The sequence below is a fragment of the Oryzias melastigma genome, linkage group LG7, assembly GCF_002922805.2.
Source record: "Oryzias melastigma strain HK-1 linkage group LG7, ASM292280v2, whole genome shotgun sequence".
Taxonomy (NCBI): Eukaryota; Metazoa; Chordata; class Actinopteri; order Beloniformes; family Adrianichthyidae; genus Oryzias; species Oryzias melastigma.
In genome coordinates, this window is record NC_050518.1 from 28,045,614 (window position 1) to 28,069,798 (window position 24,185).

The 24,185-nt window shown below is 40.2% G+C and overlaps 1 protein-coding gene across 1 annotated transcript in view; it reads left to right on the plus strand.

Moving 5' to 3' along the window:
- plxna1a (plexin A1a) overlaps positions 1 to 24,185 on the plus strand; it is a gene marked incomplete in the record, with an annotated part of 315,581 nt that overhangs the window by 204,114 nt on the left and 87,282 nt on the right. The window contains 1 exon segment of the mRNA XM_024293231.2: positions 7,858 to 8,058. Within this exon segment, the coding sequence (XP_024148999.1) occupies positions 7,858 to 8,058 (201 nt within the window).

A 24,185-nucleotide genomic window follows, 5' to 3' on the forward strand; every position in this document is an offset into this window, starting at 1 on the left:
TCATCTGATTTACATTGATTGCATAAACACACTTAGCACAAAGACGGTTAAGTATTTCTCAGAATTTGCTGGAATGAAGAGTTACAGTTACCAATAGAGTCTCAACACTGGAGCTTCAGCTCTGGTGTTAAATGGTTAAGAGTTATGAGTTAAACAGGCCAAAACATGATTTTCTTAAGCCCTTCAGAGTAAACTATATCCATATATCTGAACATATATTACCTTTGGGACACTAAAAAACAAATTATTTATAAAATATGAGTTATTTTCGTTAGTTTTTTCCTACTCTGAAGTAAAACGACTTGATTCCTTCTTCATTTCTCCCACAAAAATAAACAGTATCTAAACTTTTTCAAAGATAGATACACATATCATATGCCTTCAGTAGGCCCAGTCATCACTACACTGGTTCACAACACAAATACACTCAGCATCTGCAAGACCGTGACGACCAGGTGGGTGCAAAACTGCTTCCTCAGTTTTGCTCTGCAGAGAGTTTCTAAGAACCTCATAATGCTTGACTTTGTCATCATTTCCTCTCTTTGACTTCACTTCTGCACTATGGTTTACCCTTAAGGCAACCAAAACCATTGATTTCAAGCAGAGCTGGGTGTGCATGTTTGATTTAGACAAATTTTTCAGGTGAGCTTTTACCTTAAAATAAAGAAAAACCCTGATGGGAATCAGATCTACCTGGCTGTTTTAGGAGAATTAACAGATAAACCTGTTTTAATGTTGCTGTTTTTATTGAGAAGATTGAAAAACAAAGTACTTAAACAGTTTAGCTGAGTTGTGAATGAACGATGAGTTCTCAGAGGATTTCCTCATGATCCATTCTGCATCTGCTTTGGAGTGCGCTACTTTCTAATAAACGTATTCTCTAGGGGGTGCAAGTCTATGATTGTCCAAAGACGGAGCGGATGACTCTTCCTCTTCAGGCTTATGCGGTTATCATATCAAGTTGTTTTCTTGTGTGTGTGTGCATTTGTGTGTCTGGAATAGTGGTCGATGGGGTCTCGCCCTCTTTTTTCTGAAACGGTTCATTGGACTGTAACACTAATCCGCTGGGACCCTCCATACCGGAGTGACCCACCCCCCACCCCCCTGGACACTCACACACAGACAAACACACTGACTACCTCATCCATCATACTCGGAGGCTGTCTGCGCCTCTCTCTGTGAGGTGGCCTCAGTGCTGACAGCCTGCAGCCAGTCGGAGATCTGGCCTCATCTGTGACATCACCTCAGAGAGCCGCCGCCCCTCCCAGCCAGCGAGGGGGAAAAAAATTAAATATACACCACGGGAATAAACGTGATTACACTAAACACCCCTCTGCCTGTGCGAGCCACCGTCCCTCCCTGACTCCTCGTCCTCCTGGTTGGATTATCTGTTCGCTGTTCCAGCCGAAAACATCCTCTGCAGCAGCCAGTGAGCAGTGAAGGAGACTGTGTGCAGGGGGGTTAGGGAAAGAATGAGCTGTGGAAAAGAAGAAAAGTCGATATGAAAATACAACAGGGTGTCGGAGGCAGCGGGAGTTCATGACTGCAGGCATCGTCACGGTCAGATGAACCTCGGGGCAGAAAAAGAGTCGAGAGGGGATCAAATGTTAGGAAGACACATAAACGGCAACAGGGGGGGTTCAGCGGGTCATGGCGAGGAGAATAAAACCGTGGATGTAAAGCTGCAGAAGTTTAGGTTTATGTACCAACAGTAAGGCGAGTTTACCATCTCTGACAAAAAATACTCTTTTAATAAAATTACAAAGAATTAGAAAAGTTTCAAGACTTTGCAAAGTTTGTTATTTGACATAAAAAACTCACTCAATCAAAACATTGTGTTTTTTTTATACTTTCTATACTTAAATTCAATACATTCGACTGAAAAATAGTTTAAGACTCAGTGGATACCATACCACACCACACAATACAATACCACAGCATACCACACCACAGCTCACCATACAACACCCTGGCACCACGCCACACCAATCCCACATCATCCCACACCACACCACAACGTACCACAGCTTGCCACACCATGCTATACCATACCGCAACTGCCTGCAGCTGAATAAAAAACTTTTTCAGCAGGACAGGTTTTTTTAAGTTTCTGTGCTGCAGCATGAACTGTGCTGTGCATTTAATGGATGGAGCAAAGTTGTCTCCCAGTTGAGCTCCTATAGACATTGAAAGGCGCAGATGGAGACCTAATAGAGATTTCAAAGTACTGGAAGAGAAGGGAAGCTCAGACTAATTTCTTTCTGAAGACTCACCTTCTTTGATCACAGCATCTGTGTGTTTGGCCCCAAGGCTCCTGTAATACAGTTCCCAGCACTGGTTTACTGCACCAAGCCAGAGGGCAAGATTTGACTTTGGATCAGGGTGTGTTTGAGAGCTGGAGGGGATGAGTGTGCGCACACTCGCCTTGTTCGTGCGCCTGTGCACATATCGAGCTCGGAGTGGCAGTCAGTGTTTGTATATTAGTCTGTATTAATCACTTGGGAATTGGTCTGGCTGGACAAGAGTGGAGCGTTTGACTCCAGAGCCTCGCTCTTTCGAGAGCCTGACCTCCTCCACTCTCATTCCCACTTTAATAAACGAGTGCGCGGCCCTCCAGACATTCCTTCCCACCTTCCTCATCACTTCACCTCTTCCTCTCTTTTTTATCAAGTGCTTTATTGCCGCTCATCGTAGTTCATCCCTGACTTACAGGGCAGTAAATTCAAATCTCAACAAGGCTTTTTTCTTTTGCACATGATTTGTACCCAACCATTTACTGCTGGCTGTCTATGATTCTCAAGAAGGTCCTGTTTTAGAATATATATATATAAATTAGCAGACTTTTCTCGCAAAGAGGAAAAGAACAAGGTCACAGAGGGAAAAAGAGAAAAGCAGATCAAGTGTGATCAGCAGGAGGAGAGAAAAGAAAGCAGAGGATTTGGAGGAGTCCCTCAGGTAAAGAGATTGTTGTGTGTCATTGTGTAAAACTGCTTCACTATCTGATGCAGACGCAGCTCTGACACCTGTCACGGCTCCCACAATCCTCTGCTCCTGAACCTTTGTTCACCCCCTTTATGCTTTTTTCCTTCTTTCCTCTGTGGGTTTCTTTGTACGCTCAGAGTTAAAGATACTTTTCATTTGTGTTTAGACTGGTGCAAAGGTTCGAATAATCCTCAGAGGAATGCTGCACTTTTCATTAGGACTCATCTCTAATCAGAAGATTGTTGGAGCTGGATGGGCGGCACAGATGTGGATGGACTCTGCATTGGTCCGTGTGGATGGCAGCCAGGCAGGACGTCTGTGCACAATCGCAGCAGATGCTCTGCGAGGCTAAAACATGACCTCAAGCTCTGAGAGCCAGTCAGCTGCTGGTTGTCATGGTGCAAACGTGCCTTTCTCCAAACTCCCAGCAAGGTTGCAGGGAACATTTGGAGCGTGAGCAGTTTTGAAAAGCTTCACAACAAACCCGTGGAGGTAAAACGCACCTCTCTGCATCCTCCCGCCTCTGATTGTTACCAATTCAGGACTAATTTATTAAAAGATATTCTGACTTCATTAGCAGTCTGTCTGCATCTGTGACAGACAGTCAGCTTCACTGCACTCCGTGGCTTTGAGTTGATCTCTTATCTGCTTTCCTGATTTCATCCCTTCTCTCCGGCTCATACCAACACCCCGTGGAGTGGGGGTGTGTGTTACATTTGACTCCCGTTGTATTGACTAGGTTATGAGCTCTAATTATGGCTTTTTTAAAAGGCATCACTCATAATAGGTTTAATTATTTCTGCTGCTCCCAAGCAGCCTCATCAAAGTTTAAATGGATGTTTTTCTCATAAAGAGTCGGCGGTACACAAATGTTTGGAGGAAACCACCAGAGCTGGAGGAGCTGGAAGAACTTAGTCCAGATAAAGAAAGTACAATTCTGATTTGATCTGGGTGGGTCAACATTCTGATGGAACGGCGAGGAAACTCTTTATAGTGAAAGCAAGCGTACACCGCTAATGAACAGGATGTTCTGGGTAGGGGTCGTTAATAAATCTCAAATAGAAAAAGCAACATTTAAAAGCAGTTATTAATTCTTTTAAATGTCAAATAAGTGACTCTATCATTAGAAAATGGAACTTTTTGTCATCTTAGTGTCTGTTGTCTGTCAGGTTATAATACATTTTATTTAGAGCGTTCAAAGACACTGGACAAATGAGTTAAAACACAAATAAAATTGTACATTTAAATAAAAATATGATTAAACTTAAGTAGCAGAGGTGGAGATGTAAAACTATAAGTATGACAGTTTAAACAGATGGGTTTATACATTCAAGTGTAGAAATTATCGTCTGATAAGAAATAATGCAAGATGTTCTACTTACTCATTAAAAAAATAGATCCTACCAGTTCTCCCCTGAATGAAGTCAAATCCACAATCTTTTTGTCCTCTTCTTTCTTGTTCTTTTTTAGATTAAATTAATATGGAAGAAATTCCTGAGTTAAAGATTTTTTCTTACTTTTATTTACGTTTTAATTAAAATCTCTTGAAACATCAGTTTGATTGATTGATTGATTGATTGATTGATTGATTGATTGATTGATTGATTGCCTTTATTTAACCAGGTAAGACCTGTTGAGATCAATATCTCTTTTACAAGGATGACATGCCCAAGTGATCAGCAGAACACTGAACTTACGTCCAGTGATTAGAATGACATGATTCGAGCCTCTGAAGGAGGAAAATAGATATAAAGATACATACAATAATAAGTCAAGATCTAAGAAATGTTGCTATGCAGCAGAGAACTATAAATTAGGAGCATAGACACTGTTCGTAGGATTCTCGTTCTTTTATGTTCAGGGTGAAGGAAAATGCATTTAGGGAGATCAGATTCAACAGTCTTAGCTCTGATTGCAAGACATTCCAGGCAGAGGGAGCAGGTTAGTTAAAGGCTCCACATTCAGTCCAGACGTGAGGGACAGAGAGTAGATAAGAATTACATGAGCGAAGAGCATTATGACTGATTGTTCTTTGTAGGAGTGAACTTGGGTAAGAAGGAACTAAACCGAGAAGAAACTTTTAGAAGAGGCTCGTCCAGTGTGTGAACCTTGTGATGTGATGAGGGCCATTCAACTTTGTCGTACAGTTCACATTGGTGAGTGAGGCGAGGACAGCCTGTTACAAACCACCTGTTTAGAGACTGGAGACATTTTGTTGAAGCGTTCATATTCAGAATATCACCATAATCCAGCAAAGGTCAGAATGTTGCAGATACTAGTAGTTTGACAGAAAAACAGGATTTGTTTCTATAGTCAACCTTATTTTTTTGACCAAGTTAGCAATATGGGAGTTGAAAGACAGGATGTTATTTAACAAGAACCCAAGCTACTTATAATTCATGACAGCTTCTGTGTGTGTACCTCGGGTGATCAGTATTACCGGTATCTTCTCTGGTAGCTCGCGTGTATGTGAGAATACCAAAACTCTGGTTTTCTCAGAATTTAGGACCAATTTCAATGAGGTTGAAAACCTGAGAAAGCAGATCTCTGCAACTTGAGTCATTGAGGAGGAGCAACAGTTGAGTAAAAAGTGTCCCCTAGTTTGATCTAACAACGGTTCGCCATGTTTGTTGCTCTGATAATGTCAGGATGGGGGTGTGAGGGGTAGAGTGTAAACAGAGAGCTCTCAGCAACGGGGAGGGTAAGGGGTTGCTGCTCCGTGTCAATGGTCCCGCCCACAACTCAGATGTGAATTTCTAAAGAACTCCTGCTGCTCTCCAAAGACTTTGTTCTAAAAAACAACACAGGATTTAAAATGTTACCTGAAAACAGCATAATTGTAATAAAACAAACACTGGGAACGCTTTGAGAATACATCAGAAGATGACCAAAGTGAATCTTTAATGTTTAATTGTACTTTTTACATTCCGTGGAACATGTGACAATGAGAAAGTAACTATCCGCCTATACGGGGGTTTCACTTACATCATGACATCTTGTGATCATTTTCAAAACAAGTGCACACAATACTGTGAAGTTTGTGGAGGTTCTCTGAAGTCACATCACTGCTCCTCAGGAAAATTCACATATGAACTTAAACTCTGAAGCGTTCAGTTCAGGTCACTGTCAGTGATAACATTTCAAAATGTGTTTCTGAGCTGCTTTTGCTCCTAGTTTCTTGACATTTCTCCACATACGGGCAATCCTGGTAGAATTTCACCGTTCAACCAACATTGGATGAAATGGCCTTGACAATATGTGTTATTTTTGCTTTTGTCCTGTCACTTTGTCGTCTGTTTTCGTGCATTGCATGTTTTTATTGAGCAGTATGTAGACTTGCTACTATACTGTTATATCTGTTTCATTTCTACCCATGAAATCACATGTGGGACTTAATGATTTCTGGAAAAGAAAAACTGTATCATTACGTCTGAGAGTCAGCAGCAGCAGCGCTTTCTTCCTCTCTGATGTCACCGTGACATTTGTCTTTGTTGGTGTGGCTTTACTTGAGCAGTTCCTCTGAAAAAACAACTCGCTGCTTCCTTTTGACTCAATGTTTGCTGTTCTAACACGAAAATGACAGTTTGTTTGGCAGTCAGGTGGGGTTTAATTAAACATTTCTGTTTGTACTGCTTATTTACTGGCCTTCCACATGAATACTAATGTACATTGTACGTCTCTGATATCACATTTTTGCATGTCTGTGTTGAATGTCCAGTAATTATATTTCTTTCCAAAATTAACATATTTCCAAAAAAACAAAAACGAAATAAATTATATCTCGTTGTAGATCATGAAATTTTTTTATTATAAATTATTCTTTGAAACTTTTCCTTAGTTTTACAAAGATTTGAAACATATAAGCAGAAGAATCTCATTTATTGAAGCAGATATTAAAGGTTTAAAACTGAATTTGTCCTGGATTGTGTGAAATGAAGGAACACAGACTCCAGCTGACAGCTCAATGTTTTCTTGTGAATTAATTAATGCTGAAAACAAGAACTGTTAGAGATTCCAGTTTGCTTCAATGGAGACAGCTGGTGGAGCTGGTGTTTTTGGCCCAATATTTACTGACTGAAAAGCGGCAAAGAATTCCTGATTGGAAACAGAGATCTTGTTTGCACTTCTGTTTCACATTGGACCATTCTTTACTGTCTGTCCACTTTCTGAGGCTCCCTACATGCAAAAATCAAATGGTAGACATGTTTATTTTGAAACCATGATATATAAAAAGAATAAAAGTCACATTAAGTTGATTCAAATGTGTTCTAATAAAGTGGATGGATGGATGGATGGAACATAGACTTATTAATAACAATAAAATAAAATGATCTGGAGGGCCGGATCCGGCCCCCGGGCCTCAACTTTGACACATGCTGCAAATGTGTTTTGATTTTTTGTTTTTAACACGCCCATGTGTGTTTCTGAGTTGAGATTATGTGTTCGTATGGATAAAAAGACCCATGACATCTCTCAGGAGGCATCAGTTTGAAGGAACGAGGGTCTGAAGTGTTTTGTTTTTGTTTTTTTCTCCAATTTTTCTGCCTTGCAGCAGAGCAAACAGGTGACTCTTTGGACATATGTGTATATTCCAGGTTTGAAGTCACTTTTGTTTATTTCTTTAGATGGACAATAATCTGAGATTGTCAATGATGTTCGGACATTTTCTGGTTTAAAACCTGGGATTGCAAACAAATAAAACAATATTCCAGATAAGTACAGCTTGGGATTTATTTCACTGTGAAGTCTCTGGTTTTATTAGAGTGCAAAATTAAATCTCTTATACTAAAACATTTTCTCTTCTCTCACCTACATATTTTCTGCTTTGTTTATCTCTCAAATATTTAAATATTTTCCCCTTTTTCTTGTCTGCAGGAATGCCCTCAGATCCTGCCTTCCACCCAGATCTATATCCCTGCCGGGGTAATGAGGCCAATTACCCTGCTGGCCCAGAACCTGCCCCAGCCTCAATCCGGACAGCGAAACTATGAGTGCATCTTCCACATCCAGGGCAGCGTGCACAGCGTCCCCGCGCTCAGGTTCAACAGCAGCAGCATCCAGTGTCAGAAGACCACGGTAAGAAGAAAAGCTCCTTCATGCTGGTTTTACTTCTCAGCTACTTAGTTGGTAAAGGCTTAAAACGGAGCCAAAGGAGCACGGGGACCGACTGTTGGAAAGCCACGCTCTCTGACTGATTTCTGCCTTTTAGCCCTGACTCAAACTGCCAACAATAATGGAGAACAGCCGTTAGAGAAAAGTTAACTTCCTCCGCTCCAATCAGAGCAGGAGGCAGAGGGGAGGCATTTTAACGATGGCAATTATGTCTTAAGGAGGCGTGCAGGATGAATAAGTTGCTGCAGCGCCGGCTCTCTGTGATTGGTCCAATGATGAGGGCTTCCTGTTAAAAGGCAGCCTGAAAGAGCCGTTTCCCCTTTGGCAGCTGCGGTGGCGCCCTTAACTTCAGCCTGTCACACACCTGACAGAGGCCGCGGTCATTCAGCCGACTTCCTCACCACGCAGCTGGCTCCAAACACACCGCAGATTTGCGACCTCTTGCTGTTTTTGAACTCGGCTACAATGGAAGTTTGAACTCCAGCAGGGCGGGCCTGAAAGCCTTTGTTCCTCAGATGTATGACAGCAATTCAAAAAACAGTTGAAGCAAATGGTATTAAAGTGTATTTTCAGGGTATAATGATGGCTCTCGTGGTTCTTTTGAGGTTTGGAAATGGAAATCATGCACATTTAGTCACATATGTTTCTGTAATTGCTTCTTGCACTTTTTGACACATTTATTCCTAATTACATGTATTTAAAACCTCCTGAATACTCATGAAGTTGGAAAACAGGAAGTTTTGTACATCCTGTTGAGATGAATGATGTGGTTCAAAAGTGAATTTTCTAAATTATTCTCATCACTTTGAATGACATTCCTGAGCTTTATGGGGTGGGGGGTGGGGGTATTCATTTGGAGTTTGGGTGAAACTGCGTAAAATTGCGTTGAGTTTTCAGGTGAACACCTCCATGGAGAAAATCATCCAGGGTAAAAAGAGATCCTCAAACGGTGAAGATTCAGCTCTAATATCTTACTTTGGTGCATTTAAAGTCCCACTATGATCATCTTTTGATCCAGTTTAAAGTGTTCCCAGTGGTCTTTTAATTTTGATTATATATATATATATATTTAAGTCGTTTTCTAGGACATAGTTTCTGCAGAGTGGCAGGAGTATTTAGAAATTCATGTATGAGTGCTGCATTCACTCCAAATGCGGCACACGCGTCAAATTCTCGTCAGCTGCCTCTCTTTTGACGCCAATCAAATGTACAGCTCAACACCTTGACGCGTCTGCCACGGAGCAACCGCCGGAGTTTTTCTAGAATTCATTCGTTACCCCATCATGGAAAACATGGATGATGTTGAGCGAGTAGCTTGAGTTTATATGTTTTGGAGAGTTCTACAGAGGCAGAAACAGAACTGGGGATCTTTTCATTATTGTCTTGTTGATAATAAGAAAAACATCATAAACCCATGAAGCTAGAGCGGTCCCACGCGCTATAACGGCTCTCGCAGCGATTCTCGGGGCTGCTGGGCAGCTAACCGCTGGCGGGTAAGCAGGGCGGGCTCTGCTGACCCGGGACCCCCAGCCTGGACAGCAGCGATCGCTATCAGCTCGGTTGGAGCCTGGACAGCGGAGCTGACTAGCTCACTAAGCTATCCACCGGGCAGCTGGCTAGATCAGCTGTCCATCCAGCTCAATGAGCTCTGTGACGGGCTGGCGACCCGTCCAGGGTGTATCTCGCCTTCCCCCAACAGTAACTGGGACAGTTTCCAGGAACCTCACGGCCCCCATGGGTTAAAAAAATAAATGGAAGTTCATGACGAAAATCTTTGCATCGAGCCGCCATCTTAAATGCTTATTTCTACCCCTCTAGTCACTGAAAACGTTGCATACCCAAAGCCGAGTCTCTGATTGGTTGGTGTGCCGCGTCACGTGTCGTGCCAAGTCGCACCAAGGCAGATCGCGTCTTTACATTGAATTAAAACTTCAAACATTAAATCTTCAAATATTAATATATATAGTACTATTATTATTATTTTGTCTGAATATGTCTTTATTTATGAATAAAGACATATTCAGAAATGTAGTTTTGAGATCAGTTTTTTTTGCTTTTTGTCCTCCCTCACCATAAAATGCTTGAAGAACATGTTAAAAACATCAAAGATATCGGAGTGGGTCTTCAAGAACAAATGATGAAGAAAAAGCTTCTTTTTATTTGTTTTTGTTTTCATTAGCAAAAAACTTCTCAAAATCAATTATTCTTTGTGGTGAAGCTCCAGAAACTACAAGAACTACACAAACAGCTCCTTTTATCCATACAGCCGCCACACGCTTTCAAGTCACTACAGAGAGTAGTATCAACAGTAAAGAACAAAAGAATCAGTAGTTTTAGCCAATATTAGCCAAGTTAAGTTTAAGAAAAAGGAAAATAAATCTATGAAATATTATCTGTAATACACAAACTGATAAAAGGGTAACAAGAGTGACCCCCCTGGACAGCCAGTACATCATAGGATTACTTCCAATAGTGTTTTAGTGATTAGTGTCCCTCCCGTTTTTCAGCTTTTCATTCTCCACTTGACTGTCATAGTGAAGAATGTTCCAACAGTTATTTTTGACATAATACATTCAGTTGAAAACCCAAACTAGTCAGAAAGACGTTTCATTATTGATGTTTTATTTTTTCTGCTGACGTGACTTTGAATTTTTCCGAGCTCTGACGTACTGAAAATTGACTTCATACTTTTGTTAGTTTGGAAATAAAGGACAGAAATATCAGAAAGTTATTTATTTATTTTGCTTTGTCTCTAAAATTGCTGTATAAAAATGGAAATCGAGTCTCTGATCAAAAGTAACAAAGATGACGCTGTGACTTTACTTTTGTTATGGTTAATAAATGCAAGAGAACAGTGGAATAGAGCCAGACGATCAATTGCAGCAGATCAATACCAACCAGCCTATTAGCAGCTGTGTGATGCTGCTTTGTGTTCCTTGCTAGGACTTTTATTTGTCTGTTAGTGCAGAAAACAAGGCGCAAAAATGCTTTTTAACGTTTAACAGCTTCTTTCTGACTGTTTAAACTCAAGTGTGCAAAGTTACTTCCATTTTTTGGGTTTAGAACGGCAAAGCTGTCTGCTGAAAGCTGTTTATAGCAATTTTACGTAACCTTACCAAATATAATGTAAATTTGTACAATATTTATTTTATAGATTCAAAGAATATCAACATTTCTTGTTGAAATAATAACCCTCCCTCCTCCATCTTCAGTTAAGTTTATTTTAAGTAATTCTACATTGATGTGTTCCGTAAACATTTTTAGTCCCCCCAAAAGCATCATCAAAACAGTTTTTTCCTGCAACTTTCATAACTTCACATGTACTGATGATGCTGAGGCGGAAAATCGGAGACCTTCCACAGCAGAGACGCTTTTATTTGTTAAGCCTTTGGTGCCCTTTACTGCTTTGTGAGCGGACTCCAGGAAAACAGGAAACACGGATCTGAACACAAGTTTGCAGCTGCTGATGCACGTGCTGCTTGATGGAGCGGGAAGCCCCCTCCTCTGCACCCCGGTCTCGCCGCTCGTCAGGTGGGACTGTGATAGGATCCAATTAAGGGAGCTGTAGATAAAATGATGATGGATTGCAGCGATGCGCTAGACTGACGGACCCGCGGAAAAGCCTGGTGAGAGGAAAAGAAAGAAGCAGGAAGACAAAGAAAGGGAAGTGCATCAGAGGAGAGCGCAAACAATCATGATGCACCAAAGAGAGGAGGAGAACAAAACCAAAAAATGAGGGAGAAACAGATGGAGACCGGATGTTTTGAGATATTCAAGATGTGGAAGAAAATGAAAACATAATCCGTGTAATAGTAGAACTACCGAAAGGAAATAGAAGAATGGAAGCAAGCGCATTTGGAACAGTAGGAGGTAGTTTGAAAGTTGTTGAGCCGTAAAATGTTTGTTGACAAAGATTTGTCACAGTCCGCTCCGTAAAATATCTGCATGTTTAGGTATTAAATGTTCCCTGTCTGTGTTGGTTACAATCCTGCTGGTTTATTCTTTTTTTGTCAAAGTGGGGAACAGCAGCCTCCTGCAGGTTCATTAAATGTCTGAGAGTGCAACGAAACGAGGTTTCTGGGGAGGAAACAAAACAGCTGAGGAGCTTTTGTCAAAAGTTTTCCACTTTTCTGTGCAATCAACTTTCTGTACACTTTTCAATCTTAGGTCCAACCAAAGGTACTTCACAGAAAAACAACATTTATGAAATATCATGAGATAGAATAGACCGGGGGTGTCAAACTGAGTCGCACAAGGGGTCAAAATAAAAACACACCTTAGGTCGCCGGCCAAACAGGACAAACATTTATTGAAGTCTCTAAAACTACATTTTTAAAACTTTAAAACCCTAACTTTTTAATATAACTGTGAACTAGATATATAGCATTACCTGTGATATGCTAGTGTGAATGCTGTAAGCTGAATTTGGTCGCTGAAGATGCTAGTGCTGATAGTTGAAGATGCTGAAATTGATAGATAAAATCGCTTAAGCTAATAGCTGAAAACACTGAAGCTGTTGTAGTTCACTTTCGGCTTATCCCTTTCGGGGTCACCACAGCATAACAGCACCCACTGTTTCACATCAGTGATTTGGCAGAGTTTTTACGCCGGATGCCCTTCCTGACACAACCCTGTACTTGAGGGGCACAGGGACCCAGTTAGGCAGCAGCATCAAGGGTCTTGTCTAAGAACCCAATCTGGGTGGAGATCAGTGGACAACCCTGGGAATCAAACCCAGGGCTCCTGAGTGTCAGCTCTTCACCTAGCCCACTGAGCCACCCAGCCGTCAGCTGAAAACGCTGAAGCTGATAACCAACTAAAATAAATGCCAAATTAGCCTAAAAACTAACAAAATACTTATGTTAGCCAAAACAGCTAGCATGTAGCTACACTTCAAAATATCCTAAAAAAGTGAAAAAAGCCTAGATTAGCTGAAACATGTAGCTCGTAAATATTAGCCCAACTCCCAAACAGCCTAAAAAAACCTTAAAAAGTAAAGTCTAAATTAGCAGGTAGCTGAAATATTAGCTAAACTCCAAAATAGCCTCAAAAGTCTTAGTAATATTAATTTTTTAAACTTTAAAACCGTAACTTTTTTTAACATCATTATGAACTAAATTAAAAACATTACCTGCAATAATGCTAGTATGAATGCTGTCAGCTGAATTTGGCCACAAAGATGGCACTGTTGATAGTTGAAGATGCTGAAAGTGATAGCTAAAAACACTGAAGCTAATAGCTGAAATGCTGAAGTTAATAGAATAAAACGCTGAAGCTGATTGGTGAAAACACTAAAGCTAATAGCTGAAAACGCTGAAGCTGATAGCCAGCTAAAATATTAGCTAAATGCCAAATTAGCCAAAAAAAAATTTTGTTAACCAAAACCGCTAGCAAGTAGCTAAAAAAGGGCTTACCTTCAAAATATCCTAAAAAAAACAGAAAAAATCCTAAATTAGCTAAAACAGCTAGCATTCACATTTTAGCCTTACATTAAAGAGAAAAGACTAAATTAGCATGTAGCTGAAATATTAGCTAAACTCCAAAATAGCCTAAAAAATCTTAGTAAATGCTAAAATAGTCCAAAAAGCTAGCAGAATACAAATTTTTACAACTTTAAAACCATAACTTTTTAACATGAACATGAATAATAAAATAGCAGGAATATTATCTGTCCATTCATCTTCTTGTCCGCTTTGTCCCTTCTGGGGTCGTGGGGTGCTGGAGCCTATCCCGGCTACTGATGGGTGAAGGCGGGGTTCACCCTGGACAGGTCTCCAGTCTGTCTCAGGGCCTCAATCACACCCATTCACTCTCTCAATCACACCTAGGGGCAATTTAGAGTCACCAATTAACCTATGAAGCATGTTTTTGGATGGTGGGAGGAAGCCGGAGTCCCCGGTGAAAACCCACGCATGCACGAGGAGAACATGCAAACTCCACACAGAAAGGTCCCAGCTGGGATTCGAACTGGGGCCTTCTCGCTGTGAGGCAAGAGCGCTAACCACTGTGCCACCGTGCAGCCCTTGCAGGAACATTATTTCAGAATAAATCAACTTAAAACTTAAATAAATTTCAATATTTTACTCTCCATAAAAATATATTTTTTTAAAATCAATCAAGTTAGAAATTAGTGCAAGATAACATCGGGCCATTAGTCACAATAAAATAAAATTATAAGCCTCGACTTTGACACGTGTGGAATAGACTGAGGTGAAACTTGCAGCTCCAGCGGTGAAGTCTCGTTTTAAGACTGAAATATTATTTGTCTTTGCCCAGATTGAACTTTATCGTTTCATGACAGACTTCTGTTTGTTTTAGGACAGTGTTTGAACCTCTGTAATCTCTGATGGTTCTGTATTGCAGAAGAATACGTTTTTGGTGCAATATTTTAGCACACAAAACGCTCTAGAAAACTGTGTTTAAATTATAAAATGTTTGGTGGCCCTAATGGGTCACGATTAAATGTAACTTTTGTGATCAAACTAGATAAACAAAGAAACAAAGTTAATAACAAAGCTGCGAGTGGCGTTGCATGGCCTGCAGATGCTGCCCGCTCCACCCTCGCTGACCCCGTTTGACCCATCCTCACTGGCTGAGCAGCTGCAGCTAGCATGCCCCTCTCCCCCCCCTCCGCCTCTCCCACCCTGGTCAGATTCAGATTCAGAAAACTTTATTAGTCCCAGAGGGCAATTCAATTGTAGCATTTCCAGTGCAGTTACACACACACACTCACATTTATGTGTCAGACCATCATAGCTTAAAATGAATACCCCTTGGCTCCATTACAGCAACACACAACAATGTCACATCAGCAATAGCCTCAGAAAACACTTTTAGAAATGGGACAATAAAAAAAAAAAAAAAATGAGGCTTTTCTGTTGGTTTTATCTCTGAGCAATTTTAGGGGCCCAGGAACGAACCAGGGCCCCCCAAGGGAGACCCGCCCCACGCTCCAGGCAACCCCCACCCCACAGCAGTTATTTTTACCATATTTTTCTGAGCTTAAATTTGTAGAAGGATTTTTTTTTTAGGGTAAATTCAAGATGGCAGCCTCTTCACGAGACAAAAGGTCAACGAAACTTCAGTTGTGGTTGTAGACTTAACCGGGTGATGTGTGTGAATTTTTATGCGGATTGCACGTGTCAGATTTTTCTTTTCCCATACTGTGCAAAAATGTGAAAATCACCACATTTCTAACTTTGGCACAATATGGCTGCCAGCAACACATCCTGTGGCTATCCCATAATAATCTTCTTTTGGATGTCCCTGTTGGTTGAGATTGTCATCATTTTTGGGGGGAGGTCCTTCATTATACTGAGCATTCATTTTCATTGAGTACTAGGTATAGGCAGCATTTTTTGCATGTGGCGGGTTTTAAATTTTTGCTCAAAGGCGAAGTTAGAAAAAGATTTGTGGAAACAATCAGTTCTTTTAGTCCAGGACTGATGCAGGACAGAATGAAACAGGTATTTAACTAATAAAAAAATAGGTTTTTTAAGGTTTATGGAATTTCACTTGCGTGTCAAAGTTTTGATGTTAAACTGAAATAAACTTCTTCTAAAATAAAGTGAAATACTTTTGTTGGAAGTTTATTAATGAAGTTTATTATTTGGAATTACCAAAATAATACAGGGAGAATAAATAAGGATTAAGGAAAACTTCCCGAAACAGAAGGAAGGCAAATAAAAATATTAATGCTGAGGATCAATAGACAGGAGATCCATCTGTGATTGAGAACCGGCGCTTCTATGATGTTCAATATCCTCAGTGGGGAGTTGTGTGTGTATATGTATCACAGCGAGCAGCGGCTGGGGCAGCAAAGGGTAATAAATCAGAGAAAATTAGCCAGCAGTAGATGAACACTCAGCCGCTCAATCTTACTGTCTCTGTGTGCATTATTTAGTCGCTCACTGAAACACAGAAACATTGAACCCAAATACACTGGGGTCCTCAAGTATGCATTGATGCACGCTGGCCTGCTCACAGGACAGCCCGGCGTGGCGTGTGCACGCTTCAGCTGCACGGATACCTGCTGGTCGGTTCGTGGACGATCATACACGTGCACACTCTCGTCCTCCCCGGGGGTTTGGAAGCTCAACATGAAGCAGACATATGGAGATTCTCCACATGATCCTCTCCCTAATCATGTGGAGCAGACGGAGACTGTAGGATCAGCAACAACCAGGAACCTGCTTTACATGATTTATTACACCGACACACTTCGGCTGGTGTGCAGCACACGTGCACGTTCACTTCCTGCATGCATCTGGCTCGCCGCAGAGCTGCACAGTCCCTTCTGAAAAGATGAGTTTGTTTGTGTCTGTGTGTGCCTGCTTTACAAAGGGCTGCTTGATGTATGATATCTGACAAATGAGAAGTTCCAGGACACTGTTTCTGCACAACACTGCTGGTGTGTTTAAGCCCAATGTGTACTTTAAAGAGGGAGAAAAAAATAACCCTTAAAAACCGTTTTCCCATTTCCTGTTCTCATAATGCTGAAAAAACATAAATTTAGAGCAGGGGTGGGCAAACTTTATGACTTGAGGGCCAAAGGGGCTCTTAAATTTGACAGAAGGACCAGAGCAGGGCCAGATATGTGGGGTGTTTTTGGTGAGCCACCTCATAAAAGAAAGATATAACATCAAATCTGGATGAAAATATGTTTTAAATTAATATAGAACATTTTGGTGGTTTTATTTCAAAACTGTGATTTTAGTTCTCATTTTACTGATTGCACCATTGCACGGTTTGATGTTCTTCACGAAAAATCATAAACTTAGAGAAATGCTGTGTTCATGTTCGATTCAATTCAATTTTATTTACATAGCATATTATCACAAAAAAAAAGATTGCCTCATTGGGCTTCATGCCGGTTCATGTGGTGTTGGAATGATTGGAAAAAGGACTGTATGACTTGGAAAACTCACGTAAAAGTAAAAAAAATGTCAATTCTTTGCGAAATAGCTTTCTGTACTTAAACAAAGGTCAATATAGAGTGCCATCTATTGGGAAACACCACAATAATAGGGAAAAAAATAAGTAACAAGGATTATTATTATTATTTATTCCCATATGGCAGGCCAGATTAAACGGGCCACATATAACCCCTGCATGGGCCATAGTTTGCCCAGAGAAAAACCTTTTGCTAACATGGACAAGTCATCGTCAAGTTTATTTTAAAATAATGTAATCCTATTATTCGTTTAAATATGCAGTAGAAGAAGCCTACTGTGTTCCCAAAGGAAATAAATAATTATAATAATCATATTCATTAACTCTATATGAGAACTGACCCCTCCCCCTCAGTGTTCCAAACAGGAAGTGCCCGCCAGCTCCAATAAACCAAAATCCCATTGACTTAAATAGAGAAATTTTTGAACATTTTGATAATCCGCTGTTTTTGTTCATATATATATATATTTGTAGTTCAAAATATTCAAGTTACAGTATAAACTGACCAATCAGATACCTCAATAAAAGTAGGTGGAGCCTGCTGGCCCCCATTTAAAAACATTTAAAACGTTTGACAGATTTTGTGTCAAAGCTTACTGACGACTTTCTGGCTCCACAATGCCATCGTCTATATTTAAAAAAAAAAATAATTAAATAAAATAAAGTTGACTGAATTGACTTCATTTGGTTGGAGTCAACAAATTATTTTCATTCAGTCCAGTTCTCATATATAGTCAACGGTTATGTGATCTCCCAGGAGTGAAATGAAGTTAACAAAGTAATCAGTTCATAGGACTGATGGAGTTGGTTATATTCAATGTCCCTCTTTTTGGGATCAATAAAGTTTTAGTCTTTGCAATTTAACTTTTGAGTAGCAACTTGCAAATTCCGCTTCAATGTTTTTGGTAAAGTCAACAACTTTATAGGAACAAGCTGAGAAACAAATGCATATAATATTGATTGTATTAAGTACTAGAGTGTCATTTAGATGTACAGCAAGGGTAGAGTCTGATGCAAATGGTTAGAGAAAGTTGTTTCACGTTGTTTTTTTTTTCTTTTTTTAATTCACTGCAGGGATCAAATGGTTATATCCATTGACTTTTAACATGTCTTTATTTAATCATCCTCATTGATGTTTTCTGAAGCCAGGGGTGTCAAACTCAATCGCACAGGGGCCAAAATCCAAAACACACCTTCAGTAGCGGGTCGAACAGGATAAACATTTGTTGAACACTCTAAACTAAATTGTTAAAACTTTAAAATTGTAACTTTTTAACATAGATATGAAGTAAATATATAGCATTAACTGCTAAAATGTTAGTGTGAATGCATAAGCTGAATTTGCTGCTGAAGATGCTGAAATTGATAGCCAAAAACACTGAAGCTGATGGCCAGCTAAAAATATTAGCTAAATGTCAAATTAGCCCAAAAAGCTTTTTAAAATAAAACTTAGGTTAGCCAAAAAAAAGATAAACTTTAAAATATCCTAAAATATCCTAAAATACTGAAAAAGCCTAAATTAGCCAAAACACCTAGTATGTAAATATTGGCCTAGCCTAGCTCTAAATTAGCCTAAACAAATTAAAAAGAAAAGCCTAAATTAGCCAAAACAGCTAGCATGTAGCTGAAATGTTAGCCAAACTCCAAAATATCCTAAAAATCTTAGTTAATGCCAAAATAATCCAAAAAGCTAGCAGAATGCCAATTTTTTAAAATTTAAAACTGTAACTTTTTAACATAATTATGAATGATAAAAAGGCAGGAATATTATTTCAGAATAAATCCACTTAAACTTTAAATAACTTTCAATATTATATTCTACATAAAAATATATTTTGTCAAAATTATGCAAGTTAGAAATGAGTGCAAGATAACATCGGGTCATTAATAACTGTAAAATAAAATGATCTGGAGGGCCGGATCCGGCCCCCGGGCCTTGACTTTGAAACATAATGCCATTTAATTCCATTATGTGGCTAAATATACATTACTAAATATACATTACTAAATATACATTAAAATCCTGCTGTGTTCCCAAATAAAAACAAAAAAAATGTGTGCATAATAATATCCCAGGACTGAAATGAAGAAATGTTTACAGGCTTGATGGAAATGGTGAAATTTCAGGACCAAAGTTTAACTGAACTTCTGGGTAGGATGCTAGTTTTACATGTGATGACAATTTGCAAGTTCAGCTTCAAGGTTTCCAGCAAAGTCATCAGTTTTATAGGAACAAACTGCAAACAGATTCATGAACTATTGCTTTTTATGAAGTACAGGAGAGTCATTTAGATTTACGGGGAGGAAGCAGTTGTTTTAGTTCAAAGTTTTTTCTTTGCTCCTCTTTCGGGAGCTGATTGTTGCGCTCTCTGCAGAAATCAAATGGTTAAATCCAAATCCATTGACTTTAAATGAATGTACTGTGGGTGGGGGGGCATGTGTGCGAGCGCGGTGTGCTTGTAGTGTATTTTTAACACGCTCTCGGGCATCCTTCAACATGACTAATTACACAAGAGTGACCTGAACATGGATGCAGACGCACACAGCTCCCCGTTTTTCTGCTTTCTCCCCCTCGCAGACCAGCTGCTCTGTTTTGTTAACATCGGCAGTTTTCAGATCCTCAGACACACACACACACACACCCACACACACTGAAGCCATATCTATTCATACGATCCATGGAGACATGCAACCCATGGAGACAATTCATGTAGCGGGAGAATAAACGAGTGCCGGAGCAGATAACGAATGAACCTGAGCTGGGCTGCTGTTACTGTAATGAGGCCAGGGACGGCTTTGTGCTCACTTTGTACTTTTTGCTACTCCTCCCATTTCTGTTTTTTTCCTCCTCATGTCACCTCCTCTCCTTCCCTGGTTCTCTCCTTTTTTCCTCTTCACCTCCTCATGGTTCAAGTGCCACCAAAAGTGTCCTCCGTTCTTTCTCCTCCTGTAGTTGTCAACCCGCTGCTCTCCTTTCCCTTCCTCTCCACCCTTCCCTTCTTTCTTCCCCAGGGGGGTCCACACTATGAGTTGTCTCAGGTAGATTAATTACATGCAGTGACATGAAGGAGCTGGCCACAGGCTTCAGTAATGAGTCTGATTACTCATCTCCAGCAGCTCTGCGCACTCAGGGGAGGAAGTCCGGACAGCAGGCCAGCAGAGGGCCGTCTGGGGAGGAGAGGGCGTACAACTTGTACCCACCAGATCCCACCAGTAGTGGTTTGACACCACTTTTAAGTGCAAAGCTACAGAAAAGTCACAGACTTGCTTTAACTCAGTGGCTGCTCAGTTACTTATCACTGAAAATAGATGTTTGAATGAGATAAAGTTGATATAAACGAGTTTCTGTCACTTTTAGATCCATTTGAAAAGTCAGGGGATGACGCGGTTCAAAACAAAAAAAAGTTTTGAGTGGATAAATTCAATCAAAAGTCCTAAAGTCAAGCTAATTCTTATGTCTTTGAATTAATAGAAGGATTTTATAGGTTAAATTATCCAACGCACTCTTTAATCTATCATAAGTTTATGTCATCCTTCCATGTCTTTAACCCTTTAACACCTGAAGCATCACCAGTGGCGCCTAAACTCATAATCTTTAACATACTGTAGCTTTTCAACCGTTAACACGATAATTCCAGTAGAGCCGCTTTTCTCATTCACAATCTACTGGTGCTATCATGTTAACGGTTGAAAAGTTACAGTAAATCAAAAAACGAGCTCCGGTGTTAAAGGGTTAACCCCAATATACCTTTCGAGGTTACTGAGTTGCTGGAGCCTGTCCTGTACTGTTGAGAGAAGGCAGGTTACACCCTATACAGGTCGCCAGTCTGTTACAGACTACACAAGCACTCCCGCCCCTGCCAGCAAGACCAAGTGGGCCCCATATGGTTTAGAAATGTGGACCCTGCTACGCCAGCCCACGGAGGGTCTGCTTAAGCCAATGTGGGCAAAGACTAGCCGTTTTAGATTGACTTATGATACATTGCAGGCAGAGATCCATATGGGTTCAGAAACAATATATGTCTTTATTTGACACGGCCGCATTGCTCCTCCCCCTTCAGCCTCCTTTCATGCTCAGATCCTTCGACTTTTATGGGTTCCCTCCAATCAAATTAATTGGCTGGCCCCGCCCAGGAAAAACACTTCAAACAGTCAATCAAACAGATTCTTGAAAACTCCTGGAAACAAAATAAACATAAATCAATACTAAAGTAAAAGGGAATGAAACCAATCCACCCATCCCCCTCTACTTCCTCCAGCCCAACTCTCATAAACAGGAAGTGAAGGCCTTGGCCACCATTTTGTTTTCTGGGCAGCAGGAAAGAGGGGTAAGAAACATGGCAAATGAATAAACAAATTTAAACCTGTTGTCTTTTTTTGTTATTTACATCAAACTTATTACTGAACATACTGAGCTGTAACAGAATGCTGACAAGTTGGCAGTTGGTTAAAATATCTCAGCTATATCGTTTGGGTCAGAATTAAACTGTTTGGGTCACTTTTGACCCAAACACAGTATAAGAGTTAACAGAGAATATACAGTAGGTGTTAACCAATCACAATATAGGGGTTCAAAATATTTTGGTGCAATTCCTAAATATGCAATTCAGCACCTGAGGAGAAAATTGACATAAATATTTATTTTTAGCTTTTGAATTAAATTTGATTATTTATTTAATAAAGCTGTAGGTCTTACCAGCATAAAGGTTTTTGGGGTAATAAGTGAATGACGACTTTCATGTACCGGTATTAGACTTATTCTTTGGTCCCTAAATATTTTTGTTGATGTTTGATACTTGATTTTTTTTTATAATGAAAAATAATCAGCACATTTTGTCTGAATTTTGATAATAGATCTGCATATGCAATGACAAGGTCTGAAAAAGTTTTAGATCTACTTAAATATTCATGTGATTTATTGTTACTTGGGGATTCCTAATAACCTGAATCTATGTTGGAATATATAAATATCTGATCTTAAATTACGAACCGGTTATGATATGATAAAATGTAAAGAAAACGGTATGGTCGAGCCGGTGTGGGATTATATAAGTTTGCTTCCTCCCGCTCCCTTTCAGTCAATCCCTTACTGTGTTTGACATGTCTTTATGGGTGTAAACTTATGATGATTGATTGTATTGCACATTCATTACTTTTTTCCTTTGATTGCTTGAAATAAACCATTTCTGATCTAATCCAAACAACATTTGATGGCACCGGTGAGGCCAAAATGAACTGAAATGGTGATCAAGAAACTCTACCTATAAAGTTTAAGAAACTTTTCTATGCTATGAAACAAGTGAAATGTTTTTGTTTCAGTCAAAACGGATCTCTGAAATAATTTGTATTCATTTTGTAGCAGAACCTTGTTGGGTCAATTTAGAAAATCCATATTCTGTGGTTTTAAGATAGTAAAATCTCTCCACTGTTGCTCCTTTCCTATTTTGTCCACATTGAATCAGCGTTCAACTGTTCTGCTTCCCACAGGAAGTGAGTTAGACGGAGGGGTGATGCTCAGTGTGACCGGGTGTCACGATGTGGTTGTGCTGGCATTTGGAACCATGTGACAATATGAATAAAGGATGATGTGGTGAGGAGGGACGGACAAGAGAACAAGCTCAACCAGTGTTTTTGTGGACAAGTGGAAACCCTTAAAGTTTAATAGAGGGGCAGAAAGACAAGTGCCATGTGGGGGTGTGTGCTGGGGTCTTGTGGTTTCGCCGGGGTGCCATGCTCTCGGCTTTAACCGCTGGGATGCAATAGAGATGCTAATAAAGTGGAGGGCAAGCGTGATGTGATGAGGCGGGGTCCCTGTGCTGCAGTGGGCAGAGAGTCCACTCCTTCAGCTCCTCTTTTGTGATGAGTGTTTTAGTTTAATCCCACTTCATGACCCTCTGAAATCCTTTGGTTTTATCAGTGTGAGGTCATCTCATCTCTTTAACATCCCAGCAGAGGTCCAGACTGCTCACAGTTGTGCTTCTGTGGCCCTGACAATGACTTCTTCTTCACCCACTTCCTTCTTTATGTCTGCTCTCTGCAGCTTTTACTTTAGGTCTTCTGTTTCTCTGCAGCGTTCAGGCCGGACTGGAGCTGGTCCAAAACACTTCCAGCCTCTGGAAGGGCGGCAAATGAGAACTGCTGCTCCGCTCAGCTCAGTGTTGTGTAGTAAACAATGTAAACAAACCAACTGGGTGAAACTTGTAATTCTTCAGATCCAACAAATGAATTTAACCATCCATACTTATGATCTATGCAATTTTGGCTAATGGCATAGTTTTCTTTTCTTAAAACATGATTTCACCAAAATTAAGAATTTCCTTTTGTCATAGCGTGGAAATAGCACAGATTTTGGCTAAGGCCAGAGTTCTTTAAAGAAGCTTGCATTGATGATTCCTTAACTTTACCTTATGAGGAACGTACAGTGGGGAAAAAAAGTATTCAGTCAGCCACCAGTTGTTTAAGTTCTCCCACTTAAAAAGATAAGAGAGGCCTGTAATTTTCATCATAGACATACCTCAACTATGAGAGACAAAATGAGACAAATAATCCAGAAAATCCTGTTTTTATTTGCAAATTATGGTGGAAAATAAGAATTTGGTCATCTCGAAGCAAGCAAGATTTCTGTACATGTGTACATGATTTCCAGTACATGTGCAGGCCGTCTAAAGTTTGCTAGAGAGATCTGGACGATCCAGAAGAGGACTGGAGAATGTCCTATGGTCTGAGGAAACCAAAACAGAACTTTTTGGTAAGAACTCTACTGTTTGGAGGAGAAAGGAGAACACCATACCTACTGTAAAGCATGGAGGTGGAAGCATCATGGTTTGTGGCTGTTTTCCATCAAAGGAACCAGGACGACTGATCTGTGTAAAGGAAAGAATGAATGGAGTCATGTATGGTCAGATTTAGAGGGAAAACCTCCTTCCATCAGCATTGAAGATGAAACATGGCTGGGTCTGTCACCATGACAACCATCCCAAACACACTGCCCAGGTAACCAAGGAGTGGGTTCAGAAGAAGGATTTCAAGATCCTGGTGTGGTCTAACCAATCTCAAGAAATCTCTAGAAAATCTTTGGAAGGAGTTGAAAGTCTGTGTTGACCAGAGACAGTCCCAAAACTCTAGAGGAGATCTGGAGG